Source organism: Leishmania martiniquensis, chromosome 29 (genome assembly GCF_017916325.1).
Source record: "Leishmania martiniquensis isolate LSCM1 chromosome 29, whole genome shotgun sequence".
Taxonomy (NCBI): Eukaryota; Euglenozoa; class Kinetoplastea; order Trypanosomatida; family Trypanosomatidae; genus Leishmania; species Leishmania martiniquensis.
The window spans coordinates 288,023-305,774 of record NC_090164.1 but is presented as its reverse complement, the minus strand read 5'-3'; the positions used below and the strand labels follow the sequence as shown (position 1 = coordinate 305,774).

Genomic DNA, 17,752 nt, shown 5'->3' with positions numbered 1-17,752 from the left:
TTTACTACTACCGCCTGTCCGCTCGCCCACTCTACCGTTTCTGATACGGTGCGCTTCTCCTCTCTCCCTTGTTGTCAAGAGGGCTGCTGCGCCAACGTCGCACACAAGCGCCCCTTCTTCTACTTCCTTTGATTCACAGCACACGCAAAAGTTGCGTAAACGAAGTGTGGGCAAGTGCCGTCGAGCGTGCGGTATCCAACTCGGTTTTCTTAGCTTCACCGAGTTGCCTTGGGGGACAACGACGCGCCCTCGAGACGGCACCTCCGGCGACAGAGGAGACCGAGTGGGGTGACTGCTCGAGTGAACCCACTCACCAAAGCAGTACTCCCCTTGGTTCTTCATAGACAGTGCGTCTGTATTTTGACAAAGTCGACTGACTCTGTCGGCATCGCACATCGCCGACGTCCTCCAGCAGGCGTGTGCGAGTGTGCATGCCTGTTGCCGACAAGCTGGACTCTGCGGAGGGCTCCATATTGTTCTTGGCAGCTTGGATCGCCTCTAGAGAGACCCGCCATGCCCTGCGAGCGCATCGACCCGAGGGACTTCCACAGTCCTGCCGCAAACCAGTACACGCTTAACTGCCTAGAGGAGTTGGCACACAGTGCCACGTTCAAATCCTATGTGCGTCACGTCGAGTACAAGGAGCGCTTTTACCTCACATGGTTTCTCGCCCCTTTTGCCTTATTCGGTATTCTCTACTATCACCTCGCGATGTTCGGCGAAGAGGGTATAGGCCTCTTCATGGAACCGTCGATGAGGTCGTCTGTGCCACTTTCGGTATTGCCTACTGGAATGGTGTCCGCTATCGTGCTCTTGCTTCTGTTCGTCATCCCGTGCATCGTGATCGCACCGTTTGTGGGCTTCTTTGAGGAGCCGCGCCGTTGGCACTCCGTCGTCACGCTCGCCTTTCTCACGCTCGTGAATATCGCCATCGCCTCTTTTGGTGGAAGCCGCTTGCATTATCCGCCGTTCGTGACGACAGTGCCCCCTGTAACAGAGCTGATTGTGTCCTGGCACCCCGCAGATGTTGCTGTCATCCTTCTCCGAGACATCTTTGTGCGCCGCTGCTTGTGCTTGCAGGGATTTCTCCTGGCTGGCTACACCGTCGCTTTTTGGCGGAGCCGCTTCTGGGGCCGTGTATGGCATCCACCACTGCCGTTGGTGACGATTCCCGTCGCGGTGGGTCTCGCAGGGATCGTGTGGTGGATGGTGGTGCAGAAGAGTATACCGCTCTTTCTCAGAGCGGATGGCAGTCCAACTCCTGTGGCGGAGGCGCTACATTGGTCTGCGGTGCAATCCGATCCGGCCGGCGCCGCAGGCCTGTGCCTTACGGTGGCCAAAGAAATCTACCGGCAAGTCTTGAGGGACGTGGCCCCTTCGTGGCAGCAGCGCCAGCTCCCCCTGGTGCTACAGGACCCTCATTCATGCGTGTCGCTCTTTCTTGCCACGGTGTCCATGGCACTTGTCCACATCTTCATCCTCCTCGCAAAGCCTGTGGTAGACTTCGTGTTGGGGGCTTTCTTATTTGCGCTCCCAACGGACCCGACACTTTGGGGCCTCACGCTGGTGGGAACGGTCGGTAGCGCCGTTGCACTGTGGCGCGTGAATGATGGGCTGACGTACATGCCTCATATCGCTGGCCTTTGCGCCGTGGCCTTTTCGCTTTTGTGGAACGGGTTTCTGGCGTAGGGCTCGGTGGTGCGCGAACGTGCCTCGGTTGCTACCTATAGAGGGGGAGACAGGGCGTGAAGGGGATTCGGTGCGGTATTGGACCGCACAAAGAGGGGGAGGGCGGGGTAGTGGTGGTGGTGTGTGTGGGTTGAGGACCAAGAGAATTGTGTGCTTGTGCTCGTGCGTGGCTGTCAGGCCTGCTGCCGCGCGCATGTGGTCGCCCCTTCTTTCCTCCTCCTCTTCCCACTCTCTCGGCCCTCCCTTCCTCGGTAACGCGTGCCCTTCACGCATCCCTCTCCCGCTTGCTTCCCCTGCCATGCTGGGCGACTGGTTAAGCTAAGAAAGGCAGAGGAGGTGAAGGCAAATTCCTGGTGTGCGCTCGTCTGTATGTGCGTGTGCGCGCAAAGACGTATGTGTCCCACCCTTGGGGACACTCGACGGGCAGTAACAGCAACATCGTGAAACAGTAGACGAAGAGCAAAGAACTCTTTCTCTCTCTCTAGAGGCTCAGTCCAGCCAGTCGCTAACGCAACCTCACCAATAAACAACCAAAGGGCTCTGAGGGTGCATGCACACCGGCGGTGGTGCTTTGCGCGTGGATGGGCAACGACACGGAGATGCATGAGGTGGGACGACATCTCGCCGGGCAGCAAGCCGTGTTTCCCCTCTCTCTTCCTTGCGGACTCGTGGGCTTTCTTGTCGGTGTGATAATTTGCGTGGGACATGGCTGCATGCGCCATCGCGTGAGGCCATTGCACACGTACTCGACTGAGCGACGGCTACTCCAGCTGCGCGTCTCCCCGGTCTCCGGGTATTTCTCTTCGCGCACGGCTATCTGATTTTAGAGAAGTGCCGATATTTCGTCAATGCGCCTCCATCCGCACTCTCCTCGGTCATCTGTCGTTTCCCATTGTTGCCTTCGCGCCGTTGGAACCTTGAACGGCTTAACGGCGATGGATCGCCCTCTCTCCCCTCGACACATTCCTCGCCCCCCTCCCCTCCCCCCCCACACGCGCGCTAGCCGGGGAGCGCCTACCGACGTACACTCATACATGCCAGCGTAAGCCTTTCTCTGGAATCCAACGAGGACGCAACAAGACTGACTGGAGCCACGTGCCGCAGCTGCAACCAGACAAGGCATAGGGGAGGCGAAGCGAAGCGCTCAGCGAGCGGAAAAACGTGCAGGCACTCAGGCAGGCAATTGTGTGAGCGCTCAGCCCCTCTTTCGTTTGGCTTTGTTTTTTCGTTCTTGGGCACCTCGTATAGCGGTGCCTTTCATCTACCAACATACCTAATGGACAGCAAGGATGCAGGCGCCACCTTGGCGGGTATCGGCAGCTCCACAGGTGCTGCATACCCGGCTGAAGCACAGCCTCTAAAAGCTGCAGCTGATGGCGATGATGCTCACAGCGCGCCTGACTCAACGCTGGCAGCATGGGGGACGCTCCAGAATGGCGAAGCCGGAGCATGCCTTGCCGACGTCTTCATTGCGGGCAAAGGGGCAGGCGGTGGCGCAGCGACGAGTGACGACGAGAGTGACGCCGACACGGATGCCATAGGGAGCGAAGACGAGGATATTCCGGAAGAAGAGGAGCAAGAAGGTAGCGAGATCGTGGGGGAGGATGCGGACGAAGAGTACGAGTACGAGCCCGCGGTGACCGTTGCGGCTGCTACTGGCACTTCCTCCTCCGCCCCACTCAAGCCTGTTATGATCACCATAGGCACTCGGCAGTACAAGCTCTCTGCCTTTGTAAAGAATCGGGGCCTCTCCTATGTTCCAGGGAAGCTTAAGTCCAACCCGAAGTCCACTTTGGAGGCCTGTGTCACTAACGCCCCACACAGCATCCTTGACTGCCAGAAACTTCACCTTAGCAACCGTGGCGTCCTCGTAGGCGACCGGTTCATCCGACTGAACATGCTTGTCGACAACCCTGGCAAGGAGGCACTCCTGCGCAACCCGGGAAAGTCGCTGAAAATGCGCATCTGCCGTAAAGATGTGGAGCCACAGAAGGGCGAGACGCACAGCCCGGTCACCTGCTCCTTCCTGCACCTTCTCCCGGACATTGTCTTCATTGGTATTCCCGGATTGAGGACAGCCTACTTCGAGGCTGAGCTGCGCCACAACCTTGCCTTCACCAAACTGAAAGAGGAGCCGTGGGAGACTCAGTGCGGGACGTGGTGCCGTGGAACGCGTTCGCACGTGGTCACCACGTGCCGGTACCTGCACTACAACCGAGGGGATAACTATACCGAGAGGCCCACTCCACCGCACCGGCCGCTGGCCGCGATTCCCGATCTCACGCCAAGCCGCCCTCCACAGGCGACGGACTCGAGAAAACGCGGCCGCGGTCGTGGGTGTGGTGGCCGTGGCCGTGGCGGCCGCGGGCAGGGAAGCTGCCGTGGTCGCGGAAGCTATCGTGGCCACGGACGTGGCGGCCGTGGGGCGGCAGCGATTCCGCTCCCCAGAGCCTTCCAGCCGGGCCATCTCGCACCGTTCCAGGCTAGCGCCCCGCGAGCGATGTCAGCGACAACCGAGGGGAGTGGTGTTGCACAGCACACGAAGCTTCCTCCTGATGCGGTAGCCGAGGCGTGCTGGATGACCAACGACGAGAACCGGGGCAGCGCCATCGATGGCTGGCTGCTCAACGTGCTGATTGTGCTGCTAGGGGTCTCCAGCTTCCTGCTCGCTATCTCGCTGCGCCGTAATAGTGAGCCCGCCGCCGCTGCGCCGTGATGCAGGGGTCGTTGTGAGGGACTGGCGCGCGTCTATGCACCGTGCGCATGGGCGGGTTGTGTGCAGGTGATGACACGCATGTGGCCATGTAAGAATTATTTTCAGTTGCTTAATCGTAACGGCTAAGGCAGGCGACGTCGGCGCTGGAGTCCCGACGGTTGTGCCCCCCCCCGGACAATGCATACACGCGCCTTCATATGCTCGTGTGCACACGGGCCGCTCAATTCTTCTCGTTTCCGCTTGCGGTGCAACACTTCGCCACCTGCACATTCCTTTCTTTCTGTTGGCTGTCCGAGTAGGCGACCTGCCGCCAGTGAGAGGGTAGTGGCAATGCGGCAGTAAAGGCGGAGGTGTGTCGCGCTGAGCATTGACGTCTTTTCCCTTTGCTACCTTAATTCGCTTCCTGCTCTGTGCGTGTGTGTGTCCCCGTGGGCGATTCTTTGCAAGGCTCTCAGGCGTGAAAGCACCAAAGAAGGCTGGAGAGGCGCTGCTGTCGGGGGCGGCAGCTGAGGACGCCACTGCCCACCGGCGCGGACACCTGCGTTGCTTGCGCGAGTGGAAAGAGTGCTATGACCATATCGCCAGGTGCTCCCCCTTCCGCGAGAACCCTCTCAACGAGCGAAGGCTGTAGAGTGAGTGGCCACCGCGACTCCTGAAGAGTGAGCTCGCCTCGCAGCGCGTCCGCTGCTGTGCTCTGATTTGCTCCTCACCCGTTGCAGGCGGGCGTTGCAAGGCGAGGCGCGCGGGGTCAGCGGGGGAGGCTCACGGGGCTCGAGTGTCGTATCGGTAGTGCTCTTTACGCTTTCTCCAGCCACCCATCTTACGGAGCCGCGGACGTCTGCGCGGATGGCAGAGGCGGATGGGCAGGCCCACCTGCCCCCGCCACCCCCCTTTTTCCCAGACTTTCGCTCTCTTCTCTTCTCCCTCACCTGCCTTGCTACATGCATGCCGAGCACGCTTTGCATTGGTGGCGTGCTTCCACCACAACACGTACCTCTTTTGTCCATCATGGCCCTTCGCTTCGGCCTCATCTTTTCCCTTTCTTACTGATGCGGCCGCAGTGCCCCGGCCTATTAGCTCGATTACCCCCTCACCCCCTCACCCCCTCACCCCAGAACCCGTCTTCCTCTCTCCTGTCTTGTATCTCAACCCTCGAACTTCACTCTCGCTGTTATCAGCCATTTGCATTCCCTTCGGATCGTTCCGCCGTCTTGTCGCTTCTCCTCGCGGTGCCTTTACCGACTACTTTACGGACTCCTTCTCTCGTCTGAGGTCTTGGCACACACCTCTCTCACTCCCTCTCTCTCATTGCCCTTCCCTCGCTTCTCCGCCTAACCGTGTGCGGCACCACATCATGATACTTTACATCAAGCCCGTGCTACTGGTGGTGGCCGTACTCACCGTGATGCTGGTCACCGCTGGGATCGGGCTATACGTGGAGCCGAGGAACACCCCGCTTCTGGGCAAGAGGTTTGTGGCCGAGGTCAACGCTAAGGCGAAGGGCCAGTGGACTGCCTCGGCCGAGAATGGCTATCTAGTCACTGGCAAGAGCCTCGAGGAGCTGCGCAAGCTGATGGGTGTGATCAGCATGAGCACCGATGATGTCCCTCCCCGCGTCTTCTCTGATGAGGAGCAGCAACAAGAGCTGCCAGAGTCGTTCGACGCGGCTGAGCACTGGCCCCACTGTGTGACGATTGGCGAGATTCGTGACCAGTCGAACTGCGGCTCGTGCTGGGCCTTTGCTGCCGTGGAGGCGATATCGGACCGCTATTGCACCGTCTCCGGCTTTCCAGAGCGTCGCATATCGACCGGCAACCTCCTCTCCTGCTGCTTCGTGTGCGGCTTCGGCTGCAACGGCGGCATCCCGTCGATGGCGTGGTTGTGGTGGAAGTTGGTGGGCCTCGCGACGGAGGTGTGCCAGCCCTACCCCTTTCCTCCCTGTGGCCATCACTCGGGTGACGGAAAGTACCCGCCATGCCCAAGCACCATCTACGATACCCCCAAGTGCAACACCACCTGCGATGACCCCAATGCAGCTCTGGTCAAGTACAAGGGCTCCAAGACCTACTCCCTCAAAGGCGAGGATGCTTACATGCGCGAGCTCATGAAGAATGGCCCCTTCGAAGTGGCCTTCACTGTGTACGCCGACTTCGTCGCCTACAAGAGTGGCGTGTACAGTCACATCTCTGGTGACCAACTCGGAGGACACGCCGTGAAGCTGGTCGGCTGGGGAGTCCGGGACGGCATCCCGTACTGGAAGGTGGCCAACAGTTGGAATACCGACTGGGGTGACAAGGGCTTTTTCCTGATCAGGCGCGGCACCAACGAGTGTGGTATCGAGGAAGCCGGTACGGCTGGCCTTCCCGCGGAAAATTAGCCGTCAGGACGATCGAGCCCTCCTTCCGCAGGGCCCGTTGCAGGCGGACATCCAGGCGTGTGCTTCTCTTTCCCTTTCCATCTCTCTCGGCATACATGTCTGCCTTCTGTTCTGTTTCTACCGAAGAAAAAAATGCTTGCTTTCTTTTGCCCTGTCTCTCTTTTACTCACTACACCCCTCTTTTTTTTTCGTTTTGCTTCCAGATCTGTCTGCATCAGCGGCGCTCTCTCGTCTCTCCTCGTGGGCAAGCGCACCCTTCCCCTTCTTCATCTTTTCCTATTCCTCCCTCCGCCCTCCCTCTTTTAGTTTTATCGCGAGAGGACTGCAAAGGAGAACGCTCGAGGACGGCAAACAACGGGAAAGGCGCGAGCACATGTGGGCTGCAGGGACGTATAGGCGTGCCGCTGCGTTTGGATGGAGATCGATCACTGAGTATGCGAAGGAGGGCAGCCAAGGGCGAAGAGGGACACACGACTCGGTCTGCTTATCGCTTTCCTTCTTCCACCTCCTCCTGCTCTGTCCACTATCCATCATCGCTGCCGCTACATACTCAGCTTTACGTGTGCTTCTGCAAACGTGCGCCCCCTCCCCTTCACACGCCTCAACCATTACCCATCACACACAGGCATTCACAAGGACCATTAGGTGGGTAGGTGTATATACATATATGTGTGTTGTAGTCCAAGAGCACTCACACTGTGGAGCTTTCGCCTTTTTCCCCGCCATCTCGTCTCTCTCCCTCCCTCTCGGCCTTCGCTCCTGAGCTAACGCTTGCTTCTTCTTTACTTCCGTCTTTTTCCCCTCACGACCCCTGCGAGAGCTGATTCGGCGAAGGGTTTGTGGCGAGGCCGATACATACAGAAGTACACTGGCACAACCGCCCTCCTAAATACGTACACACACAGGTACTTGAGGGCCGGGTGGACGGCTGCGCTTGTCTGTGTCTGTGTGAGCGTGTCTGTGCGACACGCCGAGAGGCAGACGCAGCAGAACGGAAAAAACAAAAAAAAAAGGAATGGGGCAGTGCAAGACAAAGTCTGTGGCAGGTGCAGCCGCATAGAATTTCACGGAGTGAAGACACACACACACACATGCGCGCTTACACAAAATACAAAAAAAACAGAGGAAAGAAACCGCTGGACAGTGGTGTGTGGAGATCGTCTGTTTTCATGCCTTTTTGTTTCCTCGTGCGCTGGATTGTGCGTGACGCTTCGCTCTTCTCCGTCTCTCGGTGCCACTTTTTTGATCTCAATACCGTAAGCACTCGAGTCGCTGGCCCGCCCTGCAAAAGCCTATACAACAACACAGATACGATCACCACAGCTCCTTTCTCTACCCTTCTGGCTCACTATGCCTGTGCATGCGTGCACGATCGCTCTCCCCCTATTCCTCAGTGTGCTTGCGGGCACAGGACACGTGTTTTTCCCCCTTGTTCGGCAGCTTTTTGCTATTGATTCTCTGCGCAGTTGCTGTTGCTGGATCCGAGTATACAGGGCCACTGCGCATCTCATGGCACATGCTTGTTGAGGTGGGAGGGAGGGGGACGGTGATCAGGCTTCATCCGCACTTCTCCCTCCCATGCACATTTGCGCGAGAGCGGTAGGCGAATCGGCGAACACGAACACGCCGGTGGGCGCTTACTGGGTGGCACACGGCATTTTCCTAGAGGAAAAAGATGGCCCTTTGAAGAGTTGCGAGGCAGGGCAGTGAAGCGCATTCGTATGACCCCCCCGCCACCGCCAATTTCGCTTCTACCTGCTGGAACCCTCGCGTCTCTCCCTCTTATCCCCTGCACTGAGCGAGCACTTGAGCGGCAAAGCATACGGCTGCTTCGCCCGGTGCAGTGGCCCTCTTCCCCCCTCACCCCCCTTACAGGCGATAAGCCGACTGAGTGACAGAGGGCTTTGCTTCCATCTCTCTCTCGTCACCGGCGATCACCTCAACAGCAGAAAGGGCAATCACAGCTAAATACATCGGGGGACGCACTCTTACACACACACACATACAAGCAGAGTCGACGACAGGTGACATGCAAGCACCGCCCTGCATTCCTCCTCTCTTGGGAGGGCAAGAGGAGGAGGAATGCAGAGGGGGCCGCAAGAAGACACGAACACCGTAGAAGGACTTGGGACCGAAGAGGGAAGGGGCCCCTGGGCAGGGGTCCTCTCAGCGTCGAGGCAGTCAAAGGAGGCATGACGGTGAAGCCGCAACACACCTGGCCGCCATGGGACGCATGCGCGCGCACCAGTGGAAGCGGTGCCAGTGAATGCAGGACCTGATCAAGCCTGGAGCACGTTTGGGAGTACGTGAGCAGCAGCGCGGCAACGCCCGCAGCTCGCCAGCCTCGCTTGGCAGGGGACCGTTCGACCCCCATCGCAGGGATGCCGGGACCGCGTCAGCTCTTCTCAACGAACTTGAACAACTCAAGTCACGCACACATGCGCGTGGCCCTTCAGTTCAAAATTTGGGACGCCGCCTTTGCGCATCGGTGGCTTGTGTCTATCCTCTGGGACACGGCCTCGGCGCGTATCCAAAATCAGTCTATTGAGGCACTCGGGGACTTGCCAAGTGGTGGCGCATCGGCCCAGCGGCTCTGGACGTGGCCGCAACAGCGGTGCAATGGATCGACCGGTAAGGCCGAGGGGGCGGAACTGGAGGACGTTACTCGTCGTGCCCATGCACGCAGTGATGCACAGTGCGCTGGTAAGCCTGCCGTTGGATGCAGGTCCGACGACGCATATCAGCCTTACGCGATCGCTGCGTCCGTCAACAGCGGGGAGGCGGATGACACCAACTAGCGTGCAGCGAGGCTTCGAATTCGCCGCCATGCACTAAGAGAGGTAGCCCGTGAGTACACCCGTTTCTGCCGCTGGTGAACTCCTTTGCTGGCCAGACTGCGGGGGTAGACATCAGGGGCCTCAGCGTACGTGGCGTGATGATGCAGAGCCAAAGTGCCGGCAGCGGACCCCATGGGTCTGACCAACAGGGAGAGGCCGAGTCCCCCCCTTGCAGAGGCCTCAACCCTTTGGCGTCTAGCTTCAGAAGGCAGGTTCATCCCGGACGGTGCCTCAGCCCTTCTCCAGGGCCTGACAGGGGAGACACACTCGGACGAACTTCCATCAACTTGCCCTCCACAGTCGCCGATCCGTTGACGGAAGGCGAGGTCCTGCGGGGGGGGGCACGGCCTCCCCCAGGAGGCTCTGCGGCTCGAGGAGGCATCGGCAGCGAGGCACTGCCTCTGAAGCGGGTTGCTCAAAGAGGCGAGCGAATCCTTTGGCCAGGAGGAGGGGCAGCCCTTCAGCGTCTTTCCGCATCAGCGATCTGCTAACCTCAGTAGACTCGCTCTCACAGAGCTGTCTGTGTGTGTGCGTGTGTGGAGTGGGGGGGGGGCGGGAGGAGAAGGGGGAAAGTGCACGCGAGGGAGCGCTCTACGTCAGACTCCGCGTTCTGCACCAGCGCAAGTGCGATACGGACGCGGCGCTTGGGCTTAGAGCGCAGGGGGGTACCGGCGATGATGGGACTCGAGGCTGCGGCGGTGCAGAGGAGAAGGCGCGTCAAGCGGAGCGCGGATAGGTAGAACGTCTTGCGCACACAGGAGAGGGTCATTGGACGATGACGCAGGGGAGGCGGGGAGAACGAACGCGTGTTTCTTCTTGTCCCCAGCCGCCTACGTGATTCGCTGAGAAGAAGGGGAAAGGGGTGAGGGGAGACAGACAGACAGGGACAGAGCGGAAAAAAGGGGGCGGATAAGAAGGTGAAGCGACTGTGCGCCTCTCCGGCTCTCTCCCGATTTCTGCGAAAGAAGCGCCGCTGTCTTTCTTTCTATCATCCACACACATACTTGTCAAGCATGCACTGACATGCAGGAACGTGCGCAGGTAGACGGTGCCTTGGCTCAAGAGTAAAAGAACCCCCGCTCTCGCGAGCTTTGCACCGCGAAGTGCGTAGAACGATGCTGAAGCGAAGAGGCTGCCTGTGCTCGCTGGATGTGCCCCCCTTCTCGTTCTCCCCACTGCTTGCGGTCTTGCCGAAGAGGGCGACCGGCGGACGAGAGTGATTTTGTTGGTCAAGGGACGCCTTTTTGGTCATCGAAGCAGTTCTCTGCCTTTTCGTTTGGGCGGGTGGGGGCGCATTGATGACGTTGGGCTCCGTCCCCCTCACGGAGCCTTCTGAAACTTTCTTCGCTGTCGCCCGCTATCGCTCTCGTGCTGGTCTTGCCGATAAAAAAGCGCCCATCGGCTCTCCGTGCGCGCGATCACCATTGCCGTGTACCTGAGCAACCAGAGAAGGTACACCATAGAGCAGCGCGACGACGATCGCCGACTGGAGTTGTATGACGTGGGAGTCTCTTCTGTTTTTGCCTTTCTTTTGCTATTTTTGGCTTTGCCCTCTTCTTCTTCCGCTCTGCTTATCGGGTCTAAGTGAGTCATAACCCATCCATTGAGGCGATCCCCTCCCTCCCTCCCTCCGCACATCCGTACAGGCTACTCAGCGCTGGTACTGCAACACTGCGCCCACTCCCCCCACCCTCTCTCACAACAGGAGCGAGACACCGACATCGTCGACCTTGCAAGCCGAATTCATGTAAGGGCGCTGGCCCACCCGAACGTTCCTTGGAATACATTATTGAAAGCCGACACGCTAACCAGCACAAGAGCAGTCGGCCTACCACCTAAGGGCCACCACCTTAAGCCAGCCAAGGCAAGCGAGCGCTTCCGTGCCGTTTGTGCTGCACACAGATTTGTCCTGAGAGGCGCTCTAGTGTACCGAGGAGAATCGGCGCATACACACAGAGTGCCTTTCCCTGTGGAGAGCGCCGAGCGAAAGTGAAGGCGTTTGACAAAGCGTGTTGTCAGAGAAGGGGAAACACAGTGGCGGAAACTCATCACCGGGGCTTGCGCGCGCCACCATCATGTTTGGCGCGTCTTCCACTTCAGCAACACCAGTTACGCTGAGACACAGTTACGCTGCAGCGGTGCAGCACACCCCAGCCATCGGCGCTTCCAGCCACGCCGTCAGCCGCACAGCTCTTTTCGGTGCGGCCGCAGTGGCCCTCGGCATCTCTGCAGCCGTTGGCGGCTCTCTTCTTCAGTCACGGCAGCGCTCAGAGACTGCAGCACCTGTGGAGAGCGCCAGCCCCCCGTGGTGGTTGAGCGTGGCTCGATGCCTGTGGACCAGCAGTTGTAGCTGCGACGACGACGATGCCTTCGCCAGCGGCAGAGGCGCAGAAAACTTGTTCGACGAAGAGAAGGTCAAGGCGCGGCAGACGCTCTCGCGCGGCAAGGCTAAAGGCTCGGCACGTACTCAGGCAGCGACCAGTGCCACCGCCACTGCGAAGAATTTAGCGACTGCTCTTAAACCTGGGGGCTCAGCACCATCGGTCTCGGAAGCAAAGGAGGTGTACACAGTTCTAGGCAGTGCAGAGGAGGTTCAGGAACGAGAGCATTACATTAAGCTGCTGCGCGCACTTCTACAGCGTGAGGGGGGCGTCACCTACGATGACAGCGATCAGAGCTCTACCAGCTCCGACTCCACAGATGTGTCGTTGAACTATCACCTAGCCACCGCGATGGAGGGGAACGCGCGAGATGAACTACTGATGGCGTGCTCCACCAGCGGCGACGGCACCATTTATGACAACGCCGCTCGGGATGTCGGTGACGGGAGTGCAACAAACTTGCAGCTGAACATCATGATCAAGGCCCTCGAGTATCTGGACATGTCGAATGAGCGCGAAAAGCTGCGAAGCCGCCGCATCGCCATGCACCGCGAGGCCGGCCGCGCCACCCCAGTCTCCTCCATCGATGCAGCCGAGGAGGAGGAGGATGCCGGTGAGCACGTTGGAGGCGGAGATGACGCAGCGGACTTCATGCAGTACCGATTCGCTGTTCACGGCGCCGCCGCCCATCACGGGATGGCGGGGCCCATGAACGAGGGGGACGACGGTGTGGGCGATGAGGACGACTACCCAAGCGCCATGCAGCAGAAGGCACAGAGCTTCCAGTCCATGCTGCTATCCTCATCAAAGGTGAAGATGCCGTCGAAGGACCGGCTGAACATCAATGACTCAGTCCTGGATCGCATTCTCGGCGAGGGTACCATGACTCGACTGAATACTGCCATGCTCGGCACTGCGCATAACGGGTATGCCCCCCTGCGGGCCGATCATGCCGACATGATGGAGGACGGATGGGAGGCCGAGGACGACGACGAGGAAGCCGAGCTCATGGCATACCTGCAGCAAGCGGACAACGCTCTGCATTTCTACTCACGTGAAGAAATGCGTCGCGCCAGGCGTGATCCAGCGAGCGACATCCGCATTGTCGGGATGGATAACAGTGCTTTCGGCGAGGGCGATGCAGAGAGTGAGTGGGAGGACGAGATGGACGATGAGAACATGGCGGGTACGGAAGAGGGGGACAATACTGAGGCCGATGAGGAGGATGATCTCGCCGCCGCCACGCTGTGGAGCCGCCGCGAGAAGCGTTGCTTCGAGAGGGAGCTGTTCGCGCGCATCCGTCACTTGGCCAAGAGCTTCGCGCTTACAGACGCTATGGCAGAGCGGGAGGTGTCAGAGGAGGATGCCCGGAAGCAGGCGGCACGGAAGCAGAGGCGACAGAAGGGCTTTCCGTCTAGTGCGAAGGACGCTACCGACCCTCCTCCTGCCGCCGCGGCGGGCGACCTCGCGGAGGGCGTTGAGGAGTGTGAAGACGAGGCCGACTGGGAAGATGTGTAGCGGTGCGATTGGTGCCACAGCGGCCCCAATGCGACAAAGGCTCCACCGCCCACCGCCTTCCCCTCTTTCCTTTTGCGATCTCCGTCGACGCTAACCAACGTGAAAAGCGGCGCGCTCACATCTTTCCTAATGCTTTCTCCCCCCTCCTCCTCAAAGGGAAGGCGAGCGTTTGAAGCACAATACGCAACTACGAGTGAGAGACCGGCCCTGTGCCATGTGCAGCGTAGCAGGAGGCTCTGGGTGAAGCTGAGGTGGGAGATGGGGCAGCGTGAGCACCGCCGCACGGGAGCACGCGTGCGGGATGAGTACGGCATCAGCGCCTCCCTTTTCATTTGACCCCCCTCCCTCCTCCTCCCCACCACATGAGCTTTACGCGTGATCGCTGAAGAGAAGGCGCACGAGAGGGCCCGGTGTCTAAAAAAAAGGCGACGGCTCTCATGATGCATCAAGTTAAGTGTCTCACAACGTTTCCTCATCACTGCACATATCTCACGCTGTCTTTATTCCTGTCCATGCGGATGCATGCTTGCCACGAACAGGCGCGGCCGCGGACCTTTGCCGTCTGCCTCACTTCCTCCCTTTTGCCTCGTCTTGCGCACACTCTCCTGACAGCGCACCAGACGAGAAAAACACTTGATCAGGCGGCTGCGCAATAAAAGGGGGGGCTGTGCTTCTCTGCTTCAGCGCTGCGCGGGGCAGCACCCCTTGAAGAGGCTGAATTTCGTAGTATCGAGGCGTGTGCCTCGGCGCAGAGAACCTTTCCCCCCTCCCTCCCCACCCCTCTACAGGTCGGCGTGTAAAGGACCTTCCCACACGCAGACGCACACAGCCACATACATACAGCCCACGCACACATTAGCGTCGCTGCCGCTTTCACTCGCCGAGTGGCGCTCGGGCGCATAGATTCTAAGCACGAAGGACACTGCGCGCTGCTCGAATGCGTGCACCTGGTACATCCTCCGCACTGTTTCTCGTCTTGACAATGCTGACGTCGACTGAGGAGGCCTACACCGACTACCTGGAGCGCCGGGTAGTCACAGACGGCGTAGATGCCGACATCGTGCGCGCGACGCTGCAGCAGATGGGCTTTGATGAACGAACGGTGGCGGCTATGATGGGGGATATGAGCGTCTACTGTTTGCCATTCTCAACGAGCAGCAGTGCCTCCTCCACCGCGCCCACGTCCATCTCCTCAGTCAAGAAGCCAAGCCGCGCGTCCGGTCCCTCCGCCGCCACCTCGGCTTCTTCGGCCCCATCAGAGATGGCCGAGATAGGACAGTTCCGCCTCGTCGCCAGCACGCCTGCTGAATCTGCTGTTCACACCCCCACCGCTGCTCCTGCGACCGCCGATCCGATTACCCCAGATACGCGCTCAGACCTTCATGAGAGCAAGCACAGCAACGCTGACGCCAGCCATCCATGCAAGTCGTCTCCTGTCACTGCTGCTGCCGCCGGTGCCGCTCCGCCGTCCTCTTCTTTCTCTTCCTCCACTTCCTCGTCGTCTGCGCCTCCGCGAACAATAGTCGCAGACACCGTCCCAGAGGCAGCCACGGGGGACAGTGCGGTTGTTTTTGCCTCAGGCGCATCTTCGCCCACACCCTCTAGGGCCGCGGCAACGTCGGCTGCTGGGCGTGCTGAGCTCCCTGCCGCCGAGCGCGCCATTCTGGCGCAGTGGATGCGCGAGTACCGTGCATTCATCCTATCCTCAGTACTCCAGCGGCGGACGCCGAACTCACGCACCAAGGCTCCATCTTCGGCGGCGCCGCTGCTGCTGCCGCCAGGGCTGCCCGTCGGCGAAGGCCACGCTTTTCCGCACTCGGCTACGGGCAGCGTGCGCGCCGTGGACGACGACTGCGAAGCTGCACGTGCAGCATTGTGCGATGATATCACCGCACAGCCACAGTTGGCGCAGAGCGAAGGCGCCTCTCGCGTGCCAAGAAAGGCAGAAGACAGCGAGTCTTTCATCTCAAGCAGCGATGGAGCGACATCTTCCAGCTGCTCCGCCTTCATCCGCACAGATGGTGAGCACCCAACCTCCTCCTGCAAGCTGCTCCGTGAGAGGGGCACTGGTGCTGCGGCGCAGGCTCAAGGGGAACGCTCAAGAGGGCTTTCTGAGCGCATCAATCGCTCAGGAGATCGACCGCCCTATCACGCGACTCGCGCGGCAACATCCTCAACCATGCGACGCGCCTTCCCTAGATCGAAATCGCCCGCATTCGTTCCAACGTGTGGCATCTTCGCACCTCGTGGAGCCGTTGGCTGCATCCGCTGCAATTTCAACGCTGCACAGTGCCGGCACCCGCATCGAGAAGCGCAGGATCTTCGTATCGTAGGCGCGTCTCGAGTGGCCGCGAATAGCAATGACAAGTACGACCGCCGTGCGATTGCCCGGTCGTGCTGTCAAGCCCGCCAGCTCGATGCGGCTCGGCAAGTCCAGCAGACGGCGCGGGCGCGGCCCACGAGTGACCGGGGTGTTCCTGCTATGCACCCTCTGATCGGCACACTCGTGCGACCGAGAGCCGGGCTGGCAAGTGAGAGACAGATGAGCACGCTGCCGGCCAAGGCCAAAGCCGATCGGGTACGATTGGCGCAGTACTACCGGGATCAGTGGGAGCTGCAGGAACGCCGCCGTAGCACTTCAGCGAGAAGTGCCGCATGGGATGTGCGAAACGCACTGCTGAGTTGCGCAGGCTGGACCGGGTAGGCACACTTCCTTCGCGTTAGCGACCAACGTGCTGCTTGGGATTTGCGAGTGTGTGTATGTGTGTGTGTGGGGGGGCGCCATCACTAGCCGTCATCTGCAGAGGGCTGGAAGGGACATATTACTCCGCCCCTTTGCCTAATTCACACATGGCCCCCCCTCCCTTCCTCCCTCCCCCAAAACAATAGACACAACCAATAGAAGTGGCCGATCTTTATTCCTTGTCGCTTTCCCTTCCGTACACGTAGGCATCAACTGACCCCCCATTCTGGTGAAGAGGGAAGCATAGGTGTGAAGGGTGGGGACTCTTTGAAGCTAATCGGCCGCTGGCTTGCCTGCGTGCGTCGGTGCGGAGACACCGGCGCCAACATCACAGCGGTGCCCGCGAGTGTGAGTTTCGCTTCGCTATGCGCATCACATTCTCTCTTAGGGAAGGCTGGGCATATTTATCCCTTCGCATGCGCGTTCCTTCGCTCTTTGCCCGCTGTGATCATAGAAACATGCGCTTGCGCGCCTGAGTCAACGTTTGTGCACAGGGCGACGTGTGTGGCCTTTCTCGTAAGCCTGCCACCTCCCCCCGCTCACATACCACAACAGCAGCCACGGAGACAAGAAACTCGCAAGCGTTCGGGTCAACAAAGCGCCTTCGCCCGCCACCCCATCCTTAGTGCATTTGTGAGCAGCGGACGTTCATCTCGCATTCAGCGACACGCTCTGCTGCTTTCCCTATCACTGGCATGTGCCGAGCGCTCCCTCTCGCGCTGCGACGCTTCCTGTAACCTCCTGCGGCGCGACGCGGACAGTTGTATTGCTTCACCTCCTGCGGCGCGACGCGGACAGTTGTATTGCTTCACCTCCTGCAAGCCAGCGAATGGACGATCCCTTCCTCCAATCCCACATTCTGCCTTCGCCTCCGTGGATTCGTGCACCCTCTCTCCCTCCTCCTCCTCGTGCTGGTGCTTCTGTCCCTCTTCTTTCGCTCATGTGCGCATCACCACGACTGCGGCGCGGCTGCTCACGTCGGCACACAGTAGCTCCTTGCTTCTACTCTCGCCAGGGGCGATATTCATCGGGGAGCGCGCGCGCGTGATTGTCTTTGGGCTCGTCAGAACGAAAGCAAACCGCGTTTGCTGGCAAGGAAGAGCTGAGGCTTGCGTGTGACCCTGCAGCGCATTCTGTGCACAAACCTCTACCTCCCTCTTCCGGCAGACCCCGCGCACGCTCCGCAGCATCATCGCGGAACCTCCACGTACACGCAAAAGCTCCGGCGCACATACGCAGATACAGCCACGCCGGCTTGCTCTCTCGTGGCGACACCGGGCTGCGGCGATAGTCTGCGGTGACAAAGAGAGGTGGCCACGAAAACTCCAATCGAATTGGGCGCTTCGTGGAGACTCGCAAGAAGGGGACTAGTGCCAGTGCGTGGGCGCTGTCAAGTCACAACAGAGGAAGCTATAGGTCGCACAGGTTTGCTTTGAGCCGTCCGCGACCCTTTTGGCAGTCGAGTCAAGTGCGCGCGAACTGGCCGGGTCC

At 59.8% G+C, this 17,752-nt stretch overlaps 5 protein-coding genes across 5 annotated transcripts; all 5 read left to right on the top strand.

The window, feature by feature from the left end:
• Window positions 1-513: 513 nt before the first annotated feature.
• Window positions 514-1,689, top strand: LSCM1_04373 (uncharacterized protein; the record flags this gene model as incomplete). The annotated part of the gene is made up of 1 exon (XM_067321882.1): window positions 514-1,689. The coding sequence occupies one exon, from the start codon at window positions 514-516 to the stop codon at window positions 1,687-1,689; it is 1,176 nt and encodes a 391-aa protein (XP_067176977.1).
• A 1,276-nt stretch (window positions 1,690-2,965) lies between these two features.
• LSCM1_04372 (uncharacterized protein) lies at window positions 2,966-4,405 on the top strand (the record flags this gene model as incomplete). The annotated part of the gene is made up of 1 exon (XM_067321881.1): window positions 2,966-4,405. One exon carries the CDS (start codon window positions 2,966-2,968, stop codon window positions 4,403-4,405), a length of 1,440 nt encoding a protein of 479 aa, XP_067176976.1.
• A 1,354-nt stretch (window positions 4,406-5,759) lies between these two features.
• On the top strand, window positions 5,760-6,782 carry LSCM1_04371 (uncharacterized protein; the record flags this gene model as incomplete). Its single annotated transcript, XM_067321880.1, has 1 exon — window positions 5,760-6,782. The coding sequence occupies one exon, from the start codon at window positions 5,760-5,762 to the stop codon at window positions 6,780-6,782; it is 1,023 nt and encodes a 340-aa protein (XP_067176975.1).
• A 4,912-nt stretch (window positions 6,783-11,694) lies between these two features.
• Window positions 11,695-13,518, top strand: LSCM1_04370 (uncharacterized protein; the record flags this gene model as incomplete). The annotated part of the gene is made up of 1 exon (XM_067321879.1): window positions 11,695-13,518. The coding sequence occupies one exon, from the start codon at window positions 11,695-11,697 to the stop codon at window positions 13,516-13,518; it is 1,824 nt and encodes a 607-aa protein (XP_067176974.1).
• Window positions 13,519-14,455: 937 nt separating this feature from the next.
• On the top strand, window positions 14,456-16,222 carry LSCM1_04369 (uncharacterized protein; the record flags this gene model as incomplete). Its single annotated transcript, XM_067321878.1, has 1 exon — window positions 14,456-16,222. The coding sequence occupies one exon, from the start codon at window positions 14,456-14,458 to the stop codon at window positions 16,220-16,222; it is 1,767 nt and encodes a 588-aa protein (XP_067176973.1).
• Window positions 16,223-17,752: the final 1,530 nt, after the last annotated feature.